The sequence below is a fragment of the Orussus abietinus genome, unplaced genomic scaffold (genome assembly GCF_000612105.2).
Source record: "Orussus abietinus isolate OABI.00-Male unplaced genomic scaffold, Oabi_2.0 scaffold16, whole genome shotgun sequence".
NCBI classification, from domain to species: Eukaryota; Metazoa; Arthropoda; class Insecta; order Hymenoptera; family Orussidae; genus Orussus; species Orussus abietinus.
In genome coordinates, this window is record NW_019394714.1 from 527690 (window position 1) to 547643 (window position 19954).

A 19954-nucleotide genomic window follows, 5' to 3' on the forward strand; every position below is an offset into this window, starting at 1 on the left:
GCGAAAGAGTGAGAAAGAGATCATGGTCTCTCGGCGGTCTAGGAGAGGGAAGCCTATCAGGCAGAGGAAGAGATACAGTAGTTGGTAAGTAGGTCAATAATTCATCAGTGGATCTTGTAGCTTCCTCCTCCTAGTCTACTAAGAGACCGTTCTATCTTTCTCGCACTCCTTTTCCGCATAAGTGTGAGCAGGACACACTTATACGAGTACAGTACAGAGTCTCTCGATTGTCTCTCTCTCACATCATGTAGAGCGTAATAGGTGACTTCGCGTTATAAATAATTTCAAACCTATCATTGCTCCTTCCCAAAAATTGAAATTATTTTTAAATCAGAGCTCAGGATTGGGAAAAAAGGCTGAAGAAGGCGAATAGACGTTTCGTCCGGTTCAGTCCGATTGCTGAATTTTTGCCGCAGGATGATTCCGTAATGATGCACTTGTGTGCATTTATGACTCATTGAATTTGGTAAGCCAGCTCAATGCCATGAAATGTAGAGAAGCGAATTCCATAAAGGTGTACTGCTTTCAGGGAGGAGTGTGCGCGGATCAGTGTCCAATTGGCGATAATAGGTGTGTAGGGGCAAGTGATTTGTAGATGGTGGTCGAGAAGGGAACACCTGTTGCATTTTTGACAAAGCTATGGCACACCTGCTAAAGAACGTAACTAACAGCATCTGGCACGCCTTCCACGCACTGGAAGGAGATCCCCCAGGGATCGTTACCAAGTCGAAGCTAAAGGTAATCCAACGAGTTTTTATCTTTAGGCGTGGTTAGTTTTACATCTACCAAGAAAGCCTTTCCAAGCAGAGATAAACCGATACAAGTAAATACGAGTATTCACTCGACACTCGTTTTAATACCAACTATCTTTAATATCAATATTTTCAGGTTCTGACAGCCAATATTGGAACGCTGATGGATCTGTATGGAGTGGAGAAAGGTCTGGAGCATTTTCGCAGCACGCAAACTCTAACGTTTGAACAGTTCACTTACTATCTACAAAAAGAGGTAATTGCGAGAGTCGGAGTATAAGTAGTACATTGTAATTAATTGTTTACCTGCTCGTTAGGTGTTCTCGTCGCTTACTGAAGCAACTCCTATACAGACATGCCGTTCGTTAGAAGAGGGCATAGATGAAATCTGCTGGTTGGTGTGCCGAAAGGGATATCTGGACAGGGCACATCCTGTTTTCGAGGATCTCAGTGTCTATAGGTTGTTCAGAGTATTTTGCCTACTTGCTGAAATAGAAACTGATGCAGCAGGTTCCTCCTACATGGTGCGTAACTCATTAAGGTGCTATGAAAGCAGTATCTGTTTAAAATTTGACCATGTGAAAGTGCTAATCGCATTAAAAACCAAAAACAGGTAACGATGCACAGCGAGGAGGTTGCAGAAGTTGCATCCTACATTGTGACATCGCTGGGTCTTCAGTGGGATGCCACAGACTTCTCGGCACTGGCTGCAGCCATCGGCATGTTTAGGTATTCCTTTCAAGAATTTAATACCCAAAACCTATAAATTTCATTCCGAAGAGCACTAAGGTAACTAACAAACCAATCGTCACAGCCGGTAGAATTGAATCGCAGTCAAACTTTCAAACAATACCATCAGCCTTTCGGAATGAAATGCAAAGCAATCGTTCTTTTCGTTTCATCGTTCCATTTAGCAAACATATTTCGAAAAAGATTCCCAACATTTCTGGCAGTGTTGGAGTCGAAGTACAGCGGAGGAGGCACTCTGGATAATGCAGCACTGACCGAAGTCATCGACGACCTTCACCAGATCTACGTTGGCGATGTGATAAAAAAGGTGAGGTCCCATTGACTTCCTTTAACACCTTCGTTTTTAAAAACGTCCTAATCACGTCGAAATTTTAATTAGGGATATTTGACGAAGAAGGGATACCTCCTCCCCACACTGAAGTGCTTCTTCTTCGTTCTGCGCCCTGGTGAGCTGACGTACTACAAAGACTCCCAGCAGAAAGAGCCATCGTGTGTAATCCAGCTAAACGCTAACTGCTGGGCAGACGCAGCAGCCAATGGTGGGAAGCCGGAGAGACGATTCGTCCTGAGCACTCCCGAGCACAGGTGTATCGAATTGGTTGCGGAGGATCACAGAGGCAGACTGCAGTGGTTGGCTGCGTTGCAAATCGCGATTCGCCATTCCTCGGAAAAAATTGGCTACCAGAGAAGCCTCGCAAACCAGAGAAGGTCCTCTCGACAGGTAAGTGCTCCAATGATAACCTCAAACCTGTCATTGGGTGGCAGTTTTCATTTCTTGCATTCCTTGCACTCCGTACCCAGGCTGCCAAGCAAGCATACGAGGAAACAAGATTGGAATTACAACACGAGCGCCAGGCAAGGATCGCTGCAGAGATCCAGGCCAGAAACCTGGCAGCGCTCTCGAAGGAAGAAGGGGCCAAAGTTCAGGAACTGGAAGTGGTCAAGCGGAAGCTAGAAGTGTTGTTGCAGGAAGAGAAGCAAGCTCTGCGCGACGAAGAAATAGGTATAGAATACTCAACAAGATTGGATCACCGTATTTTACGTTTCATATAATTTCTGTCCTAACCGTGGGTTTAATACAAGTCCTACGTTTCTTCAAGTTCGAGGTCTACAGGCGAGGGTCCTGCGCGAGGAATGGGAGAAGCGAGAGCAGCTGGAGAGGCTCCAACAGGAGCAGCAGGAGCTTCTGGAGTCCGAAAAGCTGAAGAGGATGGAGTTCGAGAAGAAACAGCAGGAGAACGAGCACCAACTGCAAGGTAAAGTTGGGATTGCGTGTAATCATAAATGTCGGAACGTGGCGCGTGATTTCAATTGGTACCCCGGTTAGACGAATTTTCCATCAGGAACGATCTCTTGCCGAATTTCGCTTCACCTTGATGACCGAATAACGAAGAAATTCATTTAAACAGAAGCTCAGACACGACTGAAGCAGCTGGAAGCTGAAAGGCAGAGTCTGGACGCGGAATTGTCGGCTGCGCGCGAGAAGGCTCGACGCGCAGAAGAGGCGCAAATCCTTCTAGAAGCCCAGATCGTCGTCACTCGACCCCTGAAGACCGCCGAGAGGATAAGACGCACCAGAAGCTTCGTGCCGACAACCAAAGAGAGGCCTCCGTCCTTTGAGGACTTGGACAAACTCGCGGCCTTCGGCCGGAAGAATTGCTGACAAAGCCTTCGACGCATTTTATTCTAACCGAGGGGTTATTCACTCAGGAAATTATGGATTTTAATGCTGGAAATCACTGAAAATCACTGTAAATCACCGACACATTCTCTCAATTTAAGGTCGAACCTTACCTCCTATCAAATCTCATTGTTCATCATATGAAATCAAAGGCAATCGGTTCTCAAAGAAAGAAATAGTTTTCACTGATTTCCGAATGAATAGCCCCTCGTATTTTACATTACAACGAAACCCCGAAATTGCGTCGAGCTTGTGGACTTTCAGAGTCAACTAATCGAAATTACGACGAAATTACAACGAAACGAACTGAATTTATGTGATATACGAATGCGTGGAACGAAAGCGAGATGTTCCTCGACCTTGCCTTACTGCCGGCATTCCAAGCTTAACGCGATTGCAGGCAGAAATTGATAACGTTAATGTATTTCTCGTCGTGGACGGGACTATTATTTTATAATCTTCTACGGAGACGAGGTCCAACTCGATGTTGAGTTCCGGAACCCGTGTCGAAAGTATTGAGATCGTCGAGCTTAACCGTTTACCAGGGTACTTTCATGCCATGAGGAGTGCTTCCAAAGCTCGTGCTTTATCTCCTGTATATACACTAATTGTATTCTAAAACAGAGGATTATTATTCTAATATTAAATACTCAGGAAGGAAAGTGTGTAATTAATTCCTCAACGTCGAGATGTAGACTAAGATATACTCCTGGCTTACGGCGCTCATGTATCATCCACGTTTAAATTCCTTCTGGGTCTCCCAGTCTTCCTCAGTATTTATAACCTCTTTTTTGTATAATTTTGTATAATTTTTTTGTATAATTCCCGAGTGAATTATCTGAAAACTGAGCTAATCAAGCCGAGCCTAACGACCGAGGCTATTGATCAAACACGAACGCGCGTTCACCTTAGTTGGCCACGCGAGTGATACCCGAATGGTTTGTTATCAAGACCTGATAGTGTAAATCGGAGCAGCAAAGTCGGAGAGAAAAGAAATTATATAGAAATGCCGCCGAAAAAGGGAAAGGGCTCCAAAATGGCTCGCATGACGGACGAGGAACGGGCTCGATATTTACAACACCGCGCCGAGCTGGAACTCGAAGCGAAAAGGCGTAAGCAACAATTAATCGCCGTCTTCACCAAGGTGTCTATCCCTACAAATTGTCTGACAGACGAAGACCTTGTAATTACATGCAGTAGAGGTTCGCCACCCTGACGGAACTTTCTCCCTTTCAGATAAAGCTAAAACACGAGGAGGCGTTTGCCAGGCTCAACCTGGCGAAGATCAACGAGCAATGGCGACTGATACTGCGTCGCATAAAACGTAAGGAGCTCCACGAGGAGACCGAGTATATGTGGAGAAAATTCGACGCCACCCTGGAGGCCAAGGACGCGGTCATTCGCCGGTTGTACGAAGAGCTGGAGAAGGCGGACCTGGACCACAGGAGACTCGAAGAGGCGCACATGACGATCGTCGACGCGATCATTGGTGCCTAGTTCGGAATAAAGAAGTTGTATAAAAACGAGACTTTTCAGAAGTCACTTTCGCGTCACCTTGATCGGGCTTCGTTAATCGACAGGGAATCACAAGAGGAGATTGCAGGCTCTTCGAGGTGGCTATTCCCAAGCCCTGATGGACATAGAAGCGAACGATGCCGAGGAAGTGGATCGTTCTCGAAGGATCCTCCAGGAGGAGATGGAGCACATTGGATGCATAGTCTTCATCCAAGGCGAGACCCTGAAGAGCATCCTGACGGAGACGGGGATCCGTAACGCCATAAGGACGCAGTACATCGAGCAGGCGGTAATCCTGTGGAACGGGAGGTTCAATAAGTATTATAAGTAAAAAAAATAACATTAAAAAAGTTGCCATAACTATGGGTTTGAAATATTTGTTGAATATAATCGTGTAACGTTGACGCTTCTTCTGGTCTCCGGAGCCACTCCAAGCCTCCGAAGAAATGTTTAATCTCTATCGATGGACTTGAAATATTTTCTTTTAGAGAGACGAAGCCATCTCCCAGCTCGAGCACCAGGTCGTCAGCGAAGCGAACGAGCTCTGGTCGCAACTCAACTTCGTAATCTCAGAGTACGAGTCCTCGACCGACGAGAAGCGAAAGCAGTACGAGTTCATGAAGAAGAGGGACGACTTCTACAGGGCCGAGAGTACGCGGTTCCACAAGTCGGAGGCACATCTTCTGGAGACGATAGACAATCTTAAACACCGCCTGAACGTCCTGAAGAGCGACAGGGAAGGGACTGTGACGGAGCTGAACGATCGGCTGCAGGGTCTGGAGAAGAGGATCTGCCAGCTCCGACAGGAGATCAAGCTCTCTCGAACGACCGATGAGCTGCAGCTGAAACGTCTGAGCGTCCTCAGCGGCAAGGTGTTAAAAGTAATTGACAATAATCTAAGCACAAAGCACGAGTTCTCTCCCCTTGTCGAGTTTTGCCAGCCTCCGTGCTCTTTCACACTTGACAACCTAACCTATTCACCTTAACCTTCAAAATTCACTACGGCAGGATTTAAGAGGCATCCTGGAGAAAGGTGCAGCGTTGCAGCTCTTGGTAAGAGTGTGCTCTAACCTGGAGCCGGCATCCGTAGTTATAAAGAAGTACTCTCTTCATCATTCCGTAGCAGTGGTGGAGTCATCTGCGAAGCATGTAAGCGAAACCAATGAAAGTTCTCCAATGAAGTATTTATTTCGGGCGATAAGGCGATGGAATTTATATAAAAGTCTTGAACCGACAGGCGACGAATCCCTTCAACAAAATGGAGAGATTCTGGGAACGGTACAACCATGTGAAAGCGGAAAATATCGAACTGCGAAGGGAGCGTGACAGGTTGGCCACAGAGAATATACGACTGAGACATACTCTGCGAACCTACCTCATCGCAGTGGCAAGATCGTCCAATCATCGACCTCGAACGTGCTCGTAGAACGTTCACGAGATTAAATACGAACGCTTACTTACAATAAAACCACCTCGAATGAGACTATTGTGATGGAAAACTGTATCACCGTGACACCAATCTTGAACTGGATCTTCAGCGATGAGTGAAAATTCCACCTCCGAGTGTCAAATACTTGTACGGTCTGGCACGAGTCCTTCCTTTGACAGGATGAAAGAAGATCTTGTCACGTGGCATTATGCCTTCGGTCTCTAAATATATGTCATAGCAGGCTCTCAGGCGTTGGATCTGCATCGTCAAGGTAGGTGGCTTTTCCCACATGACGTTCACCTCCCTTTCGATGTCACGCAGGCCTTCTTTGGTCAACAGTGATGACTGAGTGGCACAAATAGCGATCAAGGGTGTGACCTTTGGGTAATCTGGCTTAATGGCGATTCGGGCAGTAAGCTCATCTGAAATAAATATTATCAACTAAAATAATTATGTACATTGCTGCGAAAAAATAATGTATTAAAGGTGAGAGCGTAATAAAATGTAATTTTAGTTAAAGAAACTGACGATTATTCCTTCGTAGTGCAGCTTCGTAGAAAATATCGACTGGAGTGACCAGTCCTTGCTGACAGAAAGCCTGCGTTTCCTGACAAGCACTGTACATCTTCCAGGATAAATTAGTGAAGTGGTGCAAGTACGTGGCGACAGTTTGAGGCACCGGATCGGAGTCACTAGCGAGAATCTGCAAATTCCTTGAAACCAGTTGTCGTATCTCGGTGCACAGGTCTAACCTCGCTTTGACCCGTCGTTTAATCTCTTTCAGAACGTTCTCGACATTGTGCTGCGCTAATTTTTGGCTACTAAGCTAAATAACGAATAACTGTTAGAGCAGGAATTAAGAGTAGTCAATAATATTTTGTGAAAGCAACTGTACCTTCTGTTCTTCAACATCGGATGAGACAAATCGAAGACCAGCCATTCTCTGAGCCCACCGATAAGGGATGCCTAATCCTAGAGATGAAATGGGACCCAAGTTGTGCCGCATCAATTGATAATTATTCGCAGGGTTCGGACTCTCTATGCCCAAATCCTTTGGGTACAGTTCTCGTAGAATCGAGTCCGACATCAGCATCTCCCTGTGGATTGCGATCAGATAACTCGTAGGTCGATTTACAGGAAACAAAATTGAAATTTATAAGTAAATATGAGGTTCGCACTTACTCGAGTCCACTTCCTCCTAAACCTTCCACTTCAGTGTCCAGTTTTGATTCAACCGTTACCACTTTTAAATAAGTCATGTAGAAGAATTGCAATGTCATTTTTGTTTCAGCTGAAACCAATTTGAAAAATGCACAATGAAATAATCCCAAAACCTTCCACCTTGCGTGAGCTTGAAGCTTACGTTTTATGATGATAACGATTTTAATGCTAAGTGGATGCCTGTGAAGTATCCTGGATTTTTTCTCCTCTTGTCTAGCCTCTTTTGACAACCTGTGGTGCCTCTTTTTGTGAACCGGTGTCTCTTCGACAACGTTTTCTGCCTGTGTCTCCATGTCAGAATCTGATTCTTGCTGACCATCTTGAGATGTTGTACGCTTCGCCTCATCCTCGTCACCTTCGACACTTACCATTAATAATGAATCTGAAAATTAATTGAATGTAACGTCACTGACATTCTAACAATTGTGCAATTATACAAATACTTGATCTGTCAAAATACCATAAGCGTCTCTAAATGCTGTAGCTTTCACATATAAAACATAGAGTGGCATTGCCAGCAATGAAGCTTTCTGGTGTTCTTGTCTAATTTTATCCAATGGTAATCCGAGACTTTCTTGAAGAGGTTTACTTGCCTAAAAAAAAAAAAGGATTTATAGAAAACTTCTCAAATACAATTTATATACGATCAACACTTACCTCCAATATCTGTCGAAGTTGGGGCGCTAAATTATCTAAGCGTGATTGTTTGGTCTCTATATTTGCCGCAACTCCTTTTTTACTTTCAGTTAACTCATCACAGAGAGACGCAAGCTGTTTTCTCTGAGTTAGTTCCCACTCAAGACGAGCCAGTCTTAACTGATGAGGATCATTCTTTGTTACAGCCTATCAATGACGGTCAATAAACGATTAAAGAATTATATAAAGAAAAGTGTATACTTCAATTTTAGTGAACATTTCAACTCACAGGTCTTGAAATGCTTTCTGGTGCTTCCTTATAGAATTCTGCTTCCGATACCAATTCGATTGCCTCGTCTTTTGATCTAAATAAACAAGTCGACATTAGAAATATTTTAATAAATGCTATTTAATACAACATACATACTTAAACTGAAGACACTTTAGGACTTCCTTCTTCAAATGCATGACCTCGTACAATAAATTTTGTAAATGTAGATGCCGACTATCTACATTGCTCTTAGCAGCAATAAGAGAATCCCTTGCAAACTTTGTCCTGAACTTCTCCATCCTATTAAGTTTCTTTAATTCCATGAACGCCAGAGATACCTCAATTTGCAGCTCACGAATATCTTCCTTTACCTAAGACGTCACAAATATATTACTTCAGTGATCGGCAACTTACCACAGTCTATTACCTAATTCAATACATACATTGTCATCCCCACTGGACTTCAACTTTGCTATTTTATTCATTCCTCTTCTGATACTATCACAGGTCTTCAGAAAAACATCGTAATCATTCTCTGGAGTTCGATCCATGGCCTCTTTCTCTTCGTAACTTATTATGGTCTAAAAAAAAATACATCGATACGTTATCGAATAACCTTTGTAAGAATCTTGAGTATACATTTTCTGATTTCATTATTATCAAAGAAATCGAGAATCGAACCTTATACATGTCTCCATCCTTTACAACAGTCCCTGTGGTAGTTCCGCCGACGCTGACGGATTTTCTCCGCTTCTTCGGCGGCTCCACCTCGTTTTCCTTCCCCATGACTTGGAACTCGTCGGTTTCCTTCAAATTTCCCGAGCGACCGATAAGCTGCAACGAAATTCCACTTAATGCACGCCGCGACTCGAAAATTCGCCGTACAATTTATAGGTTAAGTCGGCTTCGACGCGGTTTGTCCGTTTACCATAACCCGCGCCATCGCACCATCGACAGTCCTCTATCTTGACCGACCTAACCTCAATTCCAGAACAGCATCAACCTCCCAAATTTTTATTCAACTATTCCATAAAAAAGAACCCTGTCTTAGGAGGAGCAGTAATTTAGCATGTCATATCCTACGTGATCTTAACAGGAAAAGAAAGAAAAAAAATTAATTGACCCCGACGTGATTTGAACACGCAACCTTCTGATCTGGAGTCAGACGCGCTACCGTTGCGCCACGGAGTCATGTACTAACTCCCTCTGTCATACCTTAATTTCTTCTCTGCCCGGATGAGGTAATTATTTTTAGCCATTGTCGCATCACCGATCGCTGTTTTAGAAAATACAAAACATAATCGGTACAGTGACGTCACGTATGAGAGGTTTATGATTGATGAAGAAAAACGCTAGTCCAACAGTCATGCTCAATTAATTTTATGTCCCGTGATTTTACGTTTTATTTGCTTTCGTTCTGTTACGATCATTATTGGCATCGATCGGCATCGACCAGCATCGACGGTCGATAAATACGGCGAGTGAATTCGATCGTATCGACATTCCTCACGTGAGTGACTTCGACGCCGTTGATTGGCGCCACGTGGCCAATTAGCATTTGGGAACTTCCCTGGGAAGGGCGATGAGCATCTGTGATTGGCTGGATCTGATTCCCCGTGCCGCCAATCGGAGCCGCTCGTTTCTACTTGTCGCGACGCGCGGATGGCGCGAAAATTTGAGAAGGGAGGCAAATCACGGGTTCGATAATCGAAACTGCAGGTTTCCAAGATGGCCGCTTTGCAGCGCAAAGCACTGCCGCGAGGAATCAGGTGAACGTCGACCAGACGGGAGAATTCGCGAGCTCCGGAATTGCCCATAATGGCAAAAAACTCGAGGCACGTCGCGGAGAAGTGCATTTCCGGGGACGTGCATTTTTCGAGCGGTCAGAAAGAGGTTAGGCCTCGCTAGAGGCGGGTGGCCGGCTCTCGGAGACGTTTTCCGAGACGGACGGGAAGAGCGCAGCGCACTGTCGTTAGCGGGAGCAATTTTTCATGGGATTCCAGTAGAAATAGTCGACGACTATTTCCTTGACGAGTAGAGTCGTCAGCGAGACGGTGCCCGGTGCCTCCACAACTCCGTCTGGCTGCAGCGGTGATACGTAAACAATCACCATGGCGAAGTACGTCAGTTGCATAACTAAGTTATCTAATTATAGCGCTAAAGAGAGCGGTGTGGTTCAACGATAATTCATTGTTTACTATTGCTACTACGGTGCCTTTCTGAATGATTTACTCCGCGCATTTATCGGTGCTGTGATATAACGGGTGCATCTCTCGACTTCCACCGACTTGCATGCCACATGTCCCTCTTTGGTTCCTTAATTTTCGTGAAAGACAATGCTGATTTTAAACTCGTGTAAGTCCTGCTTCTCTCGAGGCTCTAATTGAGTCGTTCAAACAGGTTTTACCAGTTACGGTCAGAATATTTACAGTTGGATGATTAGGAATTATTATAATCGCAGGTGTATCTAAAGGTACACAAGCTCATTCTTGACTACTTTAGTCTTGACAATTAATTATCAGTGTCATAGAAGAATGTTGTTGCACCACCACCGATAGGATAATTAAGTTGGACATCGAAGGCCAGTAACGACGTGACTGTTTGGATGAGAAACCTGTTGGCTTTGCAAATGCTTAACTGTATATTATAATGTAAAGAAATTGGTGATCCTATGAAAAATGTGTTTTGCCTAGCTGACATTTAAATTGGAAGTGAACATATTGTCAGTGAGTGTCGATATTGTTACAGGGAAATGATGATAGTTTTTGTCTATGACACGGCAAGGTGTCGTAAAGAGGAGGATGACCCTGCCGAGGCGGTCGTGTACTTTCATCCAGCTTGGGTGTCTCCGACACAGAGATTGGCTCTTGCGGGTCAACTAATGGGAGTCAACCAGTTTCTCACCACGTCGTTTTCTCCTCCATCCACAATTTCCCTGCAAGGCGGTAAATTTGTTATGAAGAAGTTCGGACAGTTCATGCTCGTAAGTCAACCCTTAATCGAGAAAGTTTTTAAATGGATAACAACGACGATGCACTGCAGTTACAAATTCTTAACGGGTTGCGTAGTTATCTGTAATTGCTTGTAGATATCTTAAAATACTCTTGCGATCAACAAGAGGTTGAGTACGTTCATTAAGCGATAATTTATCTTAATTATTCCTCATAAGTGTTTCCTTATAGACATTAAGTTTATTTCAGGCAGTTGGGACGGACAGAAATATCCAGGATTGGATTCTGCTGAGGAGAATGAACACATTGGAGTCGATATTGAAGTTTTTCCACTGCGACTTGGAAACAGTATCGGCATCTCTGAACAACGACAGAAACAGATTAACTGAAAAGCTATATCAAATGTTTGAGACTTACTTGCCCATACTGCAATATAGTGCCGGTTTATTTTCAAGCATCCCCAACATGAAACTCCCAAAGGTTTAGAATCTCATCTAAGCATTTTCTACATGTAGAAAAGAAAAACAATTCTTTTGTTGTTTAACCTATTTTAATGTTTCACAGAGTGCGAGCAACATATTCCTGGAGGCTATTCAAGTTTTACAATATTGCCAAGGAACCAATGGTATTATGGCTGGAGCAATGTTTTACAACAATAAGTATGTATCATCATTCCTTGGTAAAATTAATCCACCCTTTATAATTAATCAAAACTTGTTACTGTCAGAGTCGTTGCTACACAGTTGAGTGCTGACTTAACGAAACAGTTAGTAATAGCCGATCCATATCGAATAAAGGTATGTTTTTCTATAAATGTCCTTAAAACACTATTTCCATCATGTACTTTTAAACTTGCCACTTCGATAGGTACCTGCAGAGAGAATATCAACTGAATTCCATCTACCCATCGGTGTCCAGCTACTGCGTGTCTACATCCAGCGAAGTCAACTCTTAGAGCTGACACGAGTAGCAAATACCGAGCGTGCGCACAGTTCTCACCTTGATTTAACAAAGAAAGTACCGTTCAAAAAGGTATTGTGTATAGATTAATAAATTGACTTTTATTCTCTGACAGTTGGGTTGTTACGAGAGTACGGATCAACGTTTCAGAGCTTATCGAAGAGTGGCATCAAGGACCTGCCTGTCTCGGGAATGAAGCGCGACACTTCGCGGATATTCACAGTCCCCGAAGAAGGAGAACTGGAGTCGACACAGTGCAGTATAGTTCCTCCTGTTTTTCAACCAAGTGCAGTTTACGTGCCCCCAGTGAAACGAAAGCAGGAAACCAAGGTGGACCATCCCAAATATACAAACCCACCCACTCCGAGTGTATGTTCGACTCCGTTGAAGGACATCAATCGGGTCCTTCATGACACAGCAGTGTCAATTTGCAGCACTGCGGAGGAAATCGACAGAAAGAATGCAGAGAAGGGCAAGGAGGAGCTGAAGGAAAATATAGACGACATTCCAGACGTCGTTAAGGAGGCTCTCAGGTACAAACGAATAAACAAACTGAGAAACGCTCCTCCGAAGGAGCGACAAATTAGATACAAGGAGTCGGACAAGAGGAGCCTAAGCACATCAGACCTGGAGGAATCCATTCGAAAGTACTCCAACAGAGTGACACTCAGATATTATTGTCTAGGACTTCCGAAATTGAACGACGATCTGTGCACCGATTATGGCCCGGACTCGATTAAGCCTAAACATCGAAAGCAGTTTTTTAATACCATCACTGACCCATACTATCCAGTGTTTCGATACGATGGTCTCCCTGTGTCTCGGTCCTTGTACGATAATTATATCGCGTCACAGTATCAGGAAGTGACAGATGAAAGCGAGGAAAGTGTCAAGTCACCAATGACTAATAGCTATAAAAGTTTACATACTGCTAATGTGATAAATGATGCGTCTGGTATCAGCGAAGGGTCAGTCGAAGCTTCTAAAGATTCTTCTTTCCTGGACCAGAAGGTTAAGGCTCCATTGGACTTCAGATTGGAGAACAAAGTCAAGCAGGAGACGTACAGGAGGTCCATGAGTCTCCCTTTGAAGTCTCTGAATGCCCCGGAGGATGATGACAGGCGAAAGTCTACTTCGGAGTGTGACAGTGTTTTCAATCTGCCACCGAGGAGGAAACTGGACGGTCTGCAGTTGACACCTCTGATGTCTAAGCTCAGTCTTCTGGCGGATGAGAGAACCAGTGGATTTTGTAGCAGGGAAACTACCCCGAGCGAGTTTAGAGATTTCTCTGGCTTCTCTGCTGGAACCAACCAGCTGATAAAGAGCAAACTCGAAGCTGTCAGCAAGGAAGCTGGGAGTGACGGAGAGGACGACCTCGACGAGGACTGGGTGACATCCGCCGAAGAAGACAGCTGTTTACAGAAGGTTGAATTGTTTCTTTGCGGACACCAAAATATGGTCCTTGTTTTGCTGATGGAAGATGGCACTGGGAATAATCCGGATCTGATACATTCATTGGTGAGCTTAAAAAAATTATCTAGCAACAGGACGCATGGCGCTTTAACCTATATAAACAAATCTAAATGTCAGGGGTTACTTTCTTTACTGGGGACTTAATATTTATTAGTATCAACGATGATTTTTCTGGACTAATTGGAAAACTTTGAGTGTAGTGGGAAACCTGTGTGAACACTTTGGGCAGTCTGGAATTGAGGCTGCAACAGACTTTGGAGCCTCAGCCTGCGACGGATAACAAGGAACTGTACAGTGTACTCTGTGTCGATCCACAATGGGACACCGTACATAGATCAGGGTTGTGGGGTGTGACGGAGCTGGAAATCATCTCCTCGCTGCATGACAAGTTCTCACGTTCCTGCAATCTCACTGATATTGTGGTCAGGTAATTATTCTCCTTTTACGTAGACTCGATTCTAACCTCTAGCGATTTATATTTTTGCAACTGTTAGACGTTTATTGATATTGAGGAAAGAAAAATCGACGTGTCTCTTCTGTTGTTCGTTAGAACGGAAGACACGGTCGTTTATGGTAACCAGAGTGGAAAAGTCGAGGTATTCTACCAACAAGCCGTGGCACCAAATGCAGTCGGAGGACTTCCAACTCCTGCGGACTTAATGGGAGTTGTACCCTTAAAGGCTAAACGCAGACTGGAGAGGGATCATGGAATCATATTGCTGTAAAACTCGGTAACGTAGGCTCGTTCTATTTAAGGTGATATGAAATTGTTCTGCGAAGCGTCAAAATATTTACAAAACTTTTCTCCGAGCTGGGTGTACCGAATAATCTGATTATATTATCACTCGAGTATCCAAAATGAGTATAGTTGAAAAGGGTATAGATAAATTATGTTTTATCGGCATCAATTGAATTTTATAGCACTTTTCATTTCACCTTAAATGCAACTGTCCTTTTCTATATAAAGGCAGTTCGATAACATTGACAACAGGTATTTGTCCGTTTGTCTGTATAATGAGAAAGAGGACTTTTACAAGGTATGGAGACGCAAAACAGCGTCCAGCCATTTTAATCGCGATTCGATATTAGATATTTTAGCAAGTGATCTCTATTGACATCCCTTTAGGGCGATACGATCTAACATTTCCGCTTTGCTATTTAACAGTGTATAAGTAATCGGTGGATAATGGGTACATGGTCAATGTTGGGTAACGACACGAGCCTACACGCATTGGTCTTTTATATCGTTATTTTTTATAATGAAACGTATTAATCATGGATACATATGTGTGTCTGTACATAACTGCGAGTTAAGGTATAGTTAATTTCATCGATAAGACAGTTTGGCTACATGGATTTTCACTTTTTCACAAATTGCGCACCTGATTGTTGGATGTACGTGGACAGTTTTCGCGTATTCGGAATAGCTAATTGTTAAATATATTATTCAGTGGCGTCGTGAATAATTATGTAATTACATTACGCTGCGTCACTTTGTCTTGACCGTGAGACAGGATTTATTTATTTGTTGTTGTACTTTGTTGTCGAGAATTTTCGTTATCGTGGATCCAAGTGTTTTGTAAATATTTTCGTGATGGCGTGTCTACGATTTGAATCGTTTAAATAGTTAAGGAGTTACGTTTGAGCGTGTAGAATAGAAAATGCTCTTGTACGAGTCTACGTGTCGAGGAACCAAAATCACGTCTTGATATCAGCAATTCCTTTAAGTGCAGACCGAAGATCTGAACATTAACGAAGAGTAATATCTTTAAAGCAATAGTGGCACCTTCGAATCTAGAAGTTCCCCTATTTTGTAAGACTTTTCTGACAAGCGAGAGGTGAAAGATCTACATGGGATATTTAAGCAACTTCGTCACATTCCTGTTGGCTTTATAATTGTCAAGCTTAGTATTTTACACGGGCCAGGATTCCATCGCCTAACGATTGCAGTCGATAGTCCTTTAGCAAGCATGTGTACATGAGACTAGTAATTTATTCGTCCAGATTCTGTCCTTAGTGCCAACGGCAGCTTTGCTTAGCGTACCGCATATACCGATACGTCTTTATAATTCAATTAATTCAGGATGTACCTTGTACGCAAACGTTGACGACGACGTCGATGTTTTATCAGAGTGCACGCAACGTAACATATCACGTTTTCTAAAGGGAACCCGATGCCACTCGTATTTTTGTTAAGTTTGACTAATCGTCGTTCCGTGGGGAAGTATTTTGTACGAGTACGTGCAGTATTAAGAAACATATTTAAAATACGAATGCTAAAGATGCGAGAGTCTGTAGCACTTGTGTACAAAGTGTAACCGATGTTACCATTCAACTTCTCCGGCTCACAGTTAAAAACTGTACACGAACTTAACCTAACCTTTACACATGGCAAGAGGAATAAACATAAGGATGTTTTGTAAAGAAATTGTACTGGTTACAAGCGGTTACAAGCCGTCGTTTCGTTGCAACTTCGAATTTAGACGTTTTGAGGCACTTTTTTTTAGAGAATTGTTCGGAATTACTCGAAATTAGAGCCGTAGAAGCATGATTTATACGGTACGATAAAAAGGCAGCGATTAGAGCGCTAACTAGTGCTTTCCCTGTTTATTATTAGACATTGTACTTCGGTAGGGTCTTTAGTATTCCGAGTAAAAGCGTAGGAACGTGTTTTGCAACTAATAGCGATAATAAAGTAACCGAATACAATCAAGCCAGAAATCGATGAACAATTAATACCCTGGATCTCGCTCAATTTCTTCATAATGTCAAGGCCGATGGCATTCTCCGAAAAAGTTTCCTCACCTTTTTATGCGTATGTTATACGCACTTCATATTCTACCAGAAAGAACGTAAATTACAGAGCGACAGACTAGGAAGGCATTACAGAGGCACTGCCTCCGATGGATAAATTTCTGTACATGTCAAGGCTGAACAGCTCCTCCGAAGCAATGAGGTGGCAAATTTCTCTCCGATGTGGTAGATTATTTATTTCCTTTGTAATGAAAAAATTGTCTTAGTAACAAGGAAAGAGATCAGTCAATTCTCGCTTTTTCGAGCCTTTTACCATTGACCCCGAAGGCGTATTCGCGAATAGTCCCGAATCTTGTACAGAGAGGCTGTGGAGTTTTCCGAAGACCTGGCGACAGAGAGTCCGACCAGTTAATTAACATATTCAACCATTCGACGCACTCTCCCATCGCGTGTAATTTACATTAACAGGTTTATCTGTTTACGAAGGAGATTGCGAGGTTCACGAGTTTGTGCTAGTGACTTTTCGCTGGTTACAGCATACCCTTGATGTTCCTGCGAAGTCAGCAAAAAAGAAAAACAATGACAGACTTGGCGAAGCTAAACAAAATATTAATTTCTATCTTCTAGAAAGTAATTTTTCTCACTCGGTGAATCTCTTTGTCTTCATTAAATATTTTTTGGACCTCATTGACATGAGTCGATAGGGGGAACGAAGACGTCCAACCTGCTCCACTTTGTCTTATGACATGTTAGACACTTATAGAGTAGATGTTCAGAGACTTGGGAGAGAAAATCTACATTTTAAGAGAGACGAGACGACTCCAGGAAGGAGCTCGACAGCCTTCGGAAGAGGCCGAGCCCGTGAGAATTTCTGGTTTGATCCTCGGATTCTCTGCCGTTACCGGGCGGCCGATTAATTTATTCAATGATATTTCACCCGAAGCCTGTTTCCAGTAAACAGGCCTCCACAGTCAACCAATGAGACGTCCGCTTCAAGACTGACGTGCATCTTATTTAAAGGAGATCCCATCGAAGAACTCGACGACACTTTCTCAGGATTCGGAGACAGAAGGAGGCAAGATGGTAAGCTCTCGAGAACACTCCTCGACACTCTAAAATTGGGAAAAACAATTATTTCACTCACAAATCTTAATAAAGCATCGAGTCGAAGCCAATCGACACTTTGGCGAGTTAGGAACGTTTTTCCTTGATTCCATTCTTTTCTTTTTTTTTTTATTTCAGACCACCTACACGGACAAGGGGCCCAAGGTGAGTAACCTGGGACGCAGCCCATGACCTGGGTTAAAATAGATAAGTATTAATCACGGTTCTTTACTCCAGCCTCTCGCAGGGAAGTTTCGCAGCTTCGATCACCTGAGATTCTGGGTTGGCAATGCTAAACAGGTGAGAAGAGGTGAAATATTTCCGGATAGGAAATAATTTCTTGAAACATTAGGACTCTTCAAGGTCTTCTCCCTTTTAGGCAGCGGGATTCTACTGCACGAGGATGGGGTTCTCACCCATGGGGTATCGAGGCTTTGAGACTGGCTCGAGAAGGACTGCAGCTTATGCCGTGAAACAAAATCAGGTGAGTCGTTATGCTCTCTTCTGGAGGGAAAGATTTAATTCATCTTTATCATTTCCTAGATCGTGTTCGTCTTTGAGGCAGCCTATGAGCCGGACGATGAAGAAATGGCCAGCCACTTGTCTCGCCATGGTGATGGGGTTCGGGATGTTGCTTTCAACGTAGAGGACATCGATGCTATAGTGAAGGTAGGTTGATTTTAAAGTCACTGGATCGATGATGTTTAATGATGGCCTTTTTTTCTTGCAGGTCGCCAAGGAGAGAGGTGCCAAAATCGTGAGAGACTTGTGGGAGGAGAAGGATGACTTCGGCACTGTACGCTTCGCTACTGTTCAAACTGTAAGTCAACGGTCTTGAATAAGATGAAATGTTGTGGAGAAATGGCCACTTTAAAGTGCAACTTTGAAGTGGTTTTAAGTGATCGGAAGGTCTTGAAGAAGGAATTCTTCTCACAAGCTTCGATGACCAAATTGTATGTCGACAGTACGGTGACACTCTTCACACGTTTGTGGACAGAACGAATTACAAGGGGCACTTCTTGCCAGGATTCAAGAAACAGGCTCCAGAGGTCTTCTCCAAGTTGCTGTGAGTAGTCGACACTGATTCTCTCCGAGGTGGAAGTGGTGTCAGAGATGCTTCGAGCCACCTGAAAGGAGGGTTAAATTCAATGTTGAAAAGTAGGGTTAGGATTTTATACACACGTGGATCTCCTTGCAGGCCAGCCACCGATCTGCAGTTCATCGATCATGTGGTGGGAAACCAGCCGGATGGTGAAATGGAGAGTGTCGCGAAATGGTAATCCTTTTTTCCCCGTTGTTTAGAAACTCCTCTTCCTGCATTTTGTTAAGAGTCCCTGTTTAATCGCACTTTGGCTGAGATGCAGTTCATAGCCACTTAACTTTCTTAATCATTTCCCAGGTATGAGAAGTGTCTGCAGTTTCACAGATTCTGGTCAGTCGATGACACCCAGCTGCACACCGAATACTCCGCACTGAGGTCCATCGTTATGACCAACTGGGAGGAAACCGTGAAACTCCCTATAAACGAGCCAGCACCCGGCAAGAAGAAATCTCAGATACAAGAGTACGTAGAATACTACGGAGGAGCTGGGGTTCAGCATATAGCACTGAATACAAATGACATTATCGCCTCGGTGAAGAACTTACGAGCGAGGGGAATAGAATTTCTTGACATACCCGATAGTTATTATGATATGTTGAAAGAAAAGCTGAAGATCAGTGCTGTCAAAGTCACCGAAGACTTGAGTGTACTTCAGGTAAGCTCTAGACGTTAAATTGAATGGGTTTTCTTGAGGACATAACAAGTATCGAGGTTGACTTTGGCGACAAGAGTTGATTTTAATCAATGGTCTTTCAGCAACTGAAGATCTTAGTGGATTACGATGAGAATGGCTATCTCCTGCAAATATTCACGAAAAACATGCAGGACAGACCGACGTTATTTATCGAAGTGATTCAACGACACAATCATAATGTAAGTTGAGGCTTAATAATTCTCAAATCGTATCGATGAATTTTTAGAATTCCACCCGATACATTACTATGGGTAACTTGCAGGGGTTCGGAGCTGGGAACTTCCAGGCTCTGTTCGAAGCAATCGAGTTGGAACAGGCAAAGCGTGGCAATCTGTAAAACAAATAATTCTAGTGATCAATATTTTTATTTAACGAGTACTCTGTCACCGCAGTGTCTCTTTGGTGTGATAAGCCAAACCTATAGAAACGTCAACGATTTGGAAAATAAGAAAAAATATCTTGTGATTACTAATGGATTAAGAGTCTAGTACATAACAAATATGGTTTGTATAGCGACGCATGGTTACATCGATGAAATCAATTATTTTTTAATAAACTTCCTTGCGTTGAGGAGAAACCTGTCAAAAGAAAATAACATTTTCCCCCACCAGCTCGCTCCAAAAAGAAAACCGACTCGTTAAAGGACAGCGCAAGTAATAGG

General features: G+C 43.3%; 5 protein-coding genes and 1 non-coding gene across 10 annotated transcripts; 4 read left to right on the plus strand and 2 right to left on the minus strand.

The window, feature by feature from the left end:
- Positions 1 to 124: 124 nt before the first annotated feature.
- Positions 125 to 3845, plus strand: LOC105696889 (differentially expressed in FDCP 6 homolog). 2 transcript variants are annotated; one of them, XM_012419699.2, is made up of 10 exons: positions 125 to 466; positions 515 to 738; positions 889 to 1008; positions 1070 to 1276; positions 1366 to 1481; positions 1686 to 1809; positions 1882 to 2223; positions 2304 to 2505; positions 2603 to 2758; positions 2912 to 3845. In XM_012419699.2, the coding sequence occupies exons 2-10, from the start codon at positions 640 to 642 to the stop codon at positions 3163 to 3165; spliced, it is 1620 nt and encodes a 539-aa protein (XP_012275122.1). In that variant the 5' UTR covers positions 125 to 466; positions 515 to 639; the 3' UTR covers positions 3166 to 3845. The 2 variants fall into 2 exon arrangements, with proteins under 2 accessions (XP_012275122.1, XP_012275121.1); XM_012419698.2 differs by having other exon boundaries at positions 530 to 738.
- A 103-nt stretch (positions 3846 to 3948) lies between these two features.
- LOC105696730 (coiled-coil domain-containing protein 65-like) lies at positions 3949 to 6146 on the plus strand. The gene is made up of 6 exons (XM_023433110.1): positions 3949 to 4327; positions 4420 to 4672; positions 4764 to 4987; positions 5187 to 5579; positions 5707 to 5847; positions 5936 to 6146. Exons 1-6 carry the CDS (start codon positions 4190 to 4192, stop codon positions 6122 to 6124), a joined length of 1338 nt encoding a protein of 445 aa, XP_023288878.1. The 5' UTR covers positions 3949 to 4189; the 3' UTR covers positions 6125 to 6146.
- On the minus strand, positions 5862 to 9402 carry LOC105696888 (THO complex subunit 5 homolog). Of its 2 annotated transcripts, none has more exons than XM_012419694.2 (12): positions 9184 to 9402; positions 8937 to 9089; positions 8699 to 8836; positions 8412 to 8626; positions 8274 to 8349; positions 8006 to 8191; positions 7809 to 7941; positions 7491 to 7730; positions 7310 to 7418; positions 7023 to 7224; positions 6656 to 6953; positions 5862 to 6549 (listed from the first exon to the last, which is right to left on the minus strand). In XM_012419694.2, exons 1-12 carry the CDS (start codon positions 9196 to 9198, stop codon positions 6233 to 6235), a joined length of 2082 nt encoding a protein of 693 aa, XP_012275117.1. In that variant the 5' UTR covers positions 9199 to 9402; the 3' UTR covers positions 5862 to 6232. The 2 variants fall into 2 exon arrangements, with proteins under 2 accessions (XP_012275117.1, XP_012275118.1); XM_012419695.1 differs by having other exon boundaries at positions 6233 to 6549; positions 9141 to 9402.
- Positions 9375 to 9446, minus strand: Trnaw-cca. Its single transcript has one exon. It is a non-coding gene; the product is annotated as a tRNA-Trp (tRNA).
- A 546-nt stretch (positions 9447 to 9992) lies between these two features.
- Positions 9993 to 16360, plus strand: LOC105696959. 3 transcript variants are annotated; one of them, XM_012419850.2, is made up of 9 exons: positions 9993 to 10374; positions 11004 to 11238; positions 11456 to 11686; positions 11771 to 11865; positions 11934 to 12003; positions 12074 to 12238; positions 12317 to 13684; positions 13840 to 14066; positions 14190 to 16360. In XM_012419850.2, the coding sequence occupies exons 1-9, from the start codon at positions 10367 to 10369 to the stop codon at positions 14362 to 14364; spliced, it is 2574 nt and encodes an 857-aa protein (XP_012275273.1). In that variant the 5' UTR covers positions 9993 to 10366; the 3' UTR covers positions 14365 to 16360. The 3 variants fall into 3 exon arrangements, with proteins under 3 accessions (XP_012275273.1, XP_023288832.1, XP_012275271.1); XM_023433064.1 differs by having other exon boundaries at positions 12074 to 12188; positions 12282 to 13684; XM_012419848.2 differs by lacking the exon at positions 9993 to 10374 and adding an exon at positions 10555 to 10610.
- Positions 16361 to 17375: 1015 nt separating this feature from the next.
- LOC105696960 (4-hydroxyphenylpyruvate dioxygenase) lies at positions 17376 to 19870 on the plus strand. The gene is made up of 11 exons (XM_012419852.2): positions 17376 to 17476; positions 17636 to 17662; positions 17735 to 17797; positions 17877 to 17981; positions 18041 to 18166; positions 18228 to 18317; positions 18463 to 18563; positions 18696 to 18773; positions 18897 to 19254; positions 19356 to 19472; positions 19556 to 19870. The coding sequence occupies exons 1-11, from the start codon at positions 17474 to 17476 to the stop codon at positions 19628 to 19630; spliced, it is 1143 nt and encodes a 380-aa protein (XP_012275275.1). The 5' UTR covers positions 17376 to 17473; the 3' UTR covers positions 19631 to 19870.
- The last annotated feature ends 84 nt before the right edge of the window (positions 19871 to 19954 follow it).

Excerpts from the sequence above, each read along its gene's own strand:
- LOC105696889 (XM_012419699.2), top strand. The coding sequence starts at position 640 with ATGGCACACCTGCTAAAGAACGTAACTAACAGCATCTGGCACGCCTTC. Across the intron at positions 2,224-2,303 it reads AGAGAAGGTCCTCTCGACAG|GCTGCCAAGCAAGCATACGA; the intron begins GTAAGTGCTCCA and ends CTCCGTACCCAG. Across the intron at positions 2,506-2,602 it reads TCTGCGCGACGAAGAAATAG|TTCGAGGTCTACAGGCGAGG; the intron begins GTATAGAATACT and ends CGTTTCTTCAAG.
- LOC105696730 (XM_023433110.1), top strand. The coding sequence starts at position 4,190 with ATGCCGCCGAAAAAGGGAAAGGGCTCCAAAATGGCTCGCATGACGGAC. Across the intron at positions 4,988-5,186 it reads CGCAGTACATCGAGCAGGCG|AGAGACGAAGCCATCTCCCA; the intron begins GTAATCCTGTGG and ends ATTTTCTTTTAG. Across the intron at positions 5,580-5,706 it reads TCAGCGGCAAGGTGTTAAAA|GATTTAAGAGGCATCCTGGA; the intron begins GTAATTGACAAT and ends TCACTACGGCAG.
- LOC105696888 (XM_012419694.2), bottom strand. Across the intron at positions 8,192-8,273 it reads CAGAAAGCATTTCAAGACCT|GCTGTAACAAAGAATGATCC; the intron begins GTGAGTTGAAAT and ends CGTCATTGATAG. Across the intron at positions 7,225-7,309 it reads TTAGGAGGAAGTGGACTCGA|GGAGATGCTGATGTCGGACT; the intron begins GTAAGTGCGAAC and ends CGCAATCCACAG.
- LOC105696959 (XM_012419848.2), top strand. The coding sequence starts at position 10,555 with ATGTCCCTCTTTGGTTCCTTAATTTTCGTGAAAGACAATGCTGATTTT. Across the intron at positions 11,239-11,455 it reads AGTTCGGACAGTTCATGCTC|GCAGTTGGGACGGACAGAAA; the intron begins GTAAGTCAACCC and ends AGTTTATTTCAG. Across the intron at positions 12,004-12,073 it reads CCGATCCATATCGAATAAAG|GTACCTGCAGAGAGAATATC; the intron begins GTATGTTTTTCT and ends CCACTTCGATAG.
- LOC105696960 (XM_012419852.2), top strand. Across the intron at positions 17,982-18,040 it reads ATGCCGTGAAACAAAATCAG|ATCGTGTTCGTCTTTGAGGC; the intron begins GTGAGTCGTTAT and ends ATCATTTCCTAG. Across the intron at positions 19,473-19,555 it reads TTCAACGACACAATCATAAT|GGGTTCGGAGCTGGGAACTT; the intron begins GTAAGTTGAGGC and ends GGTAACTTGCAG.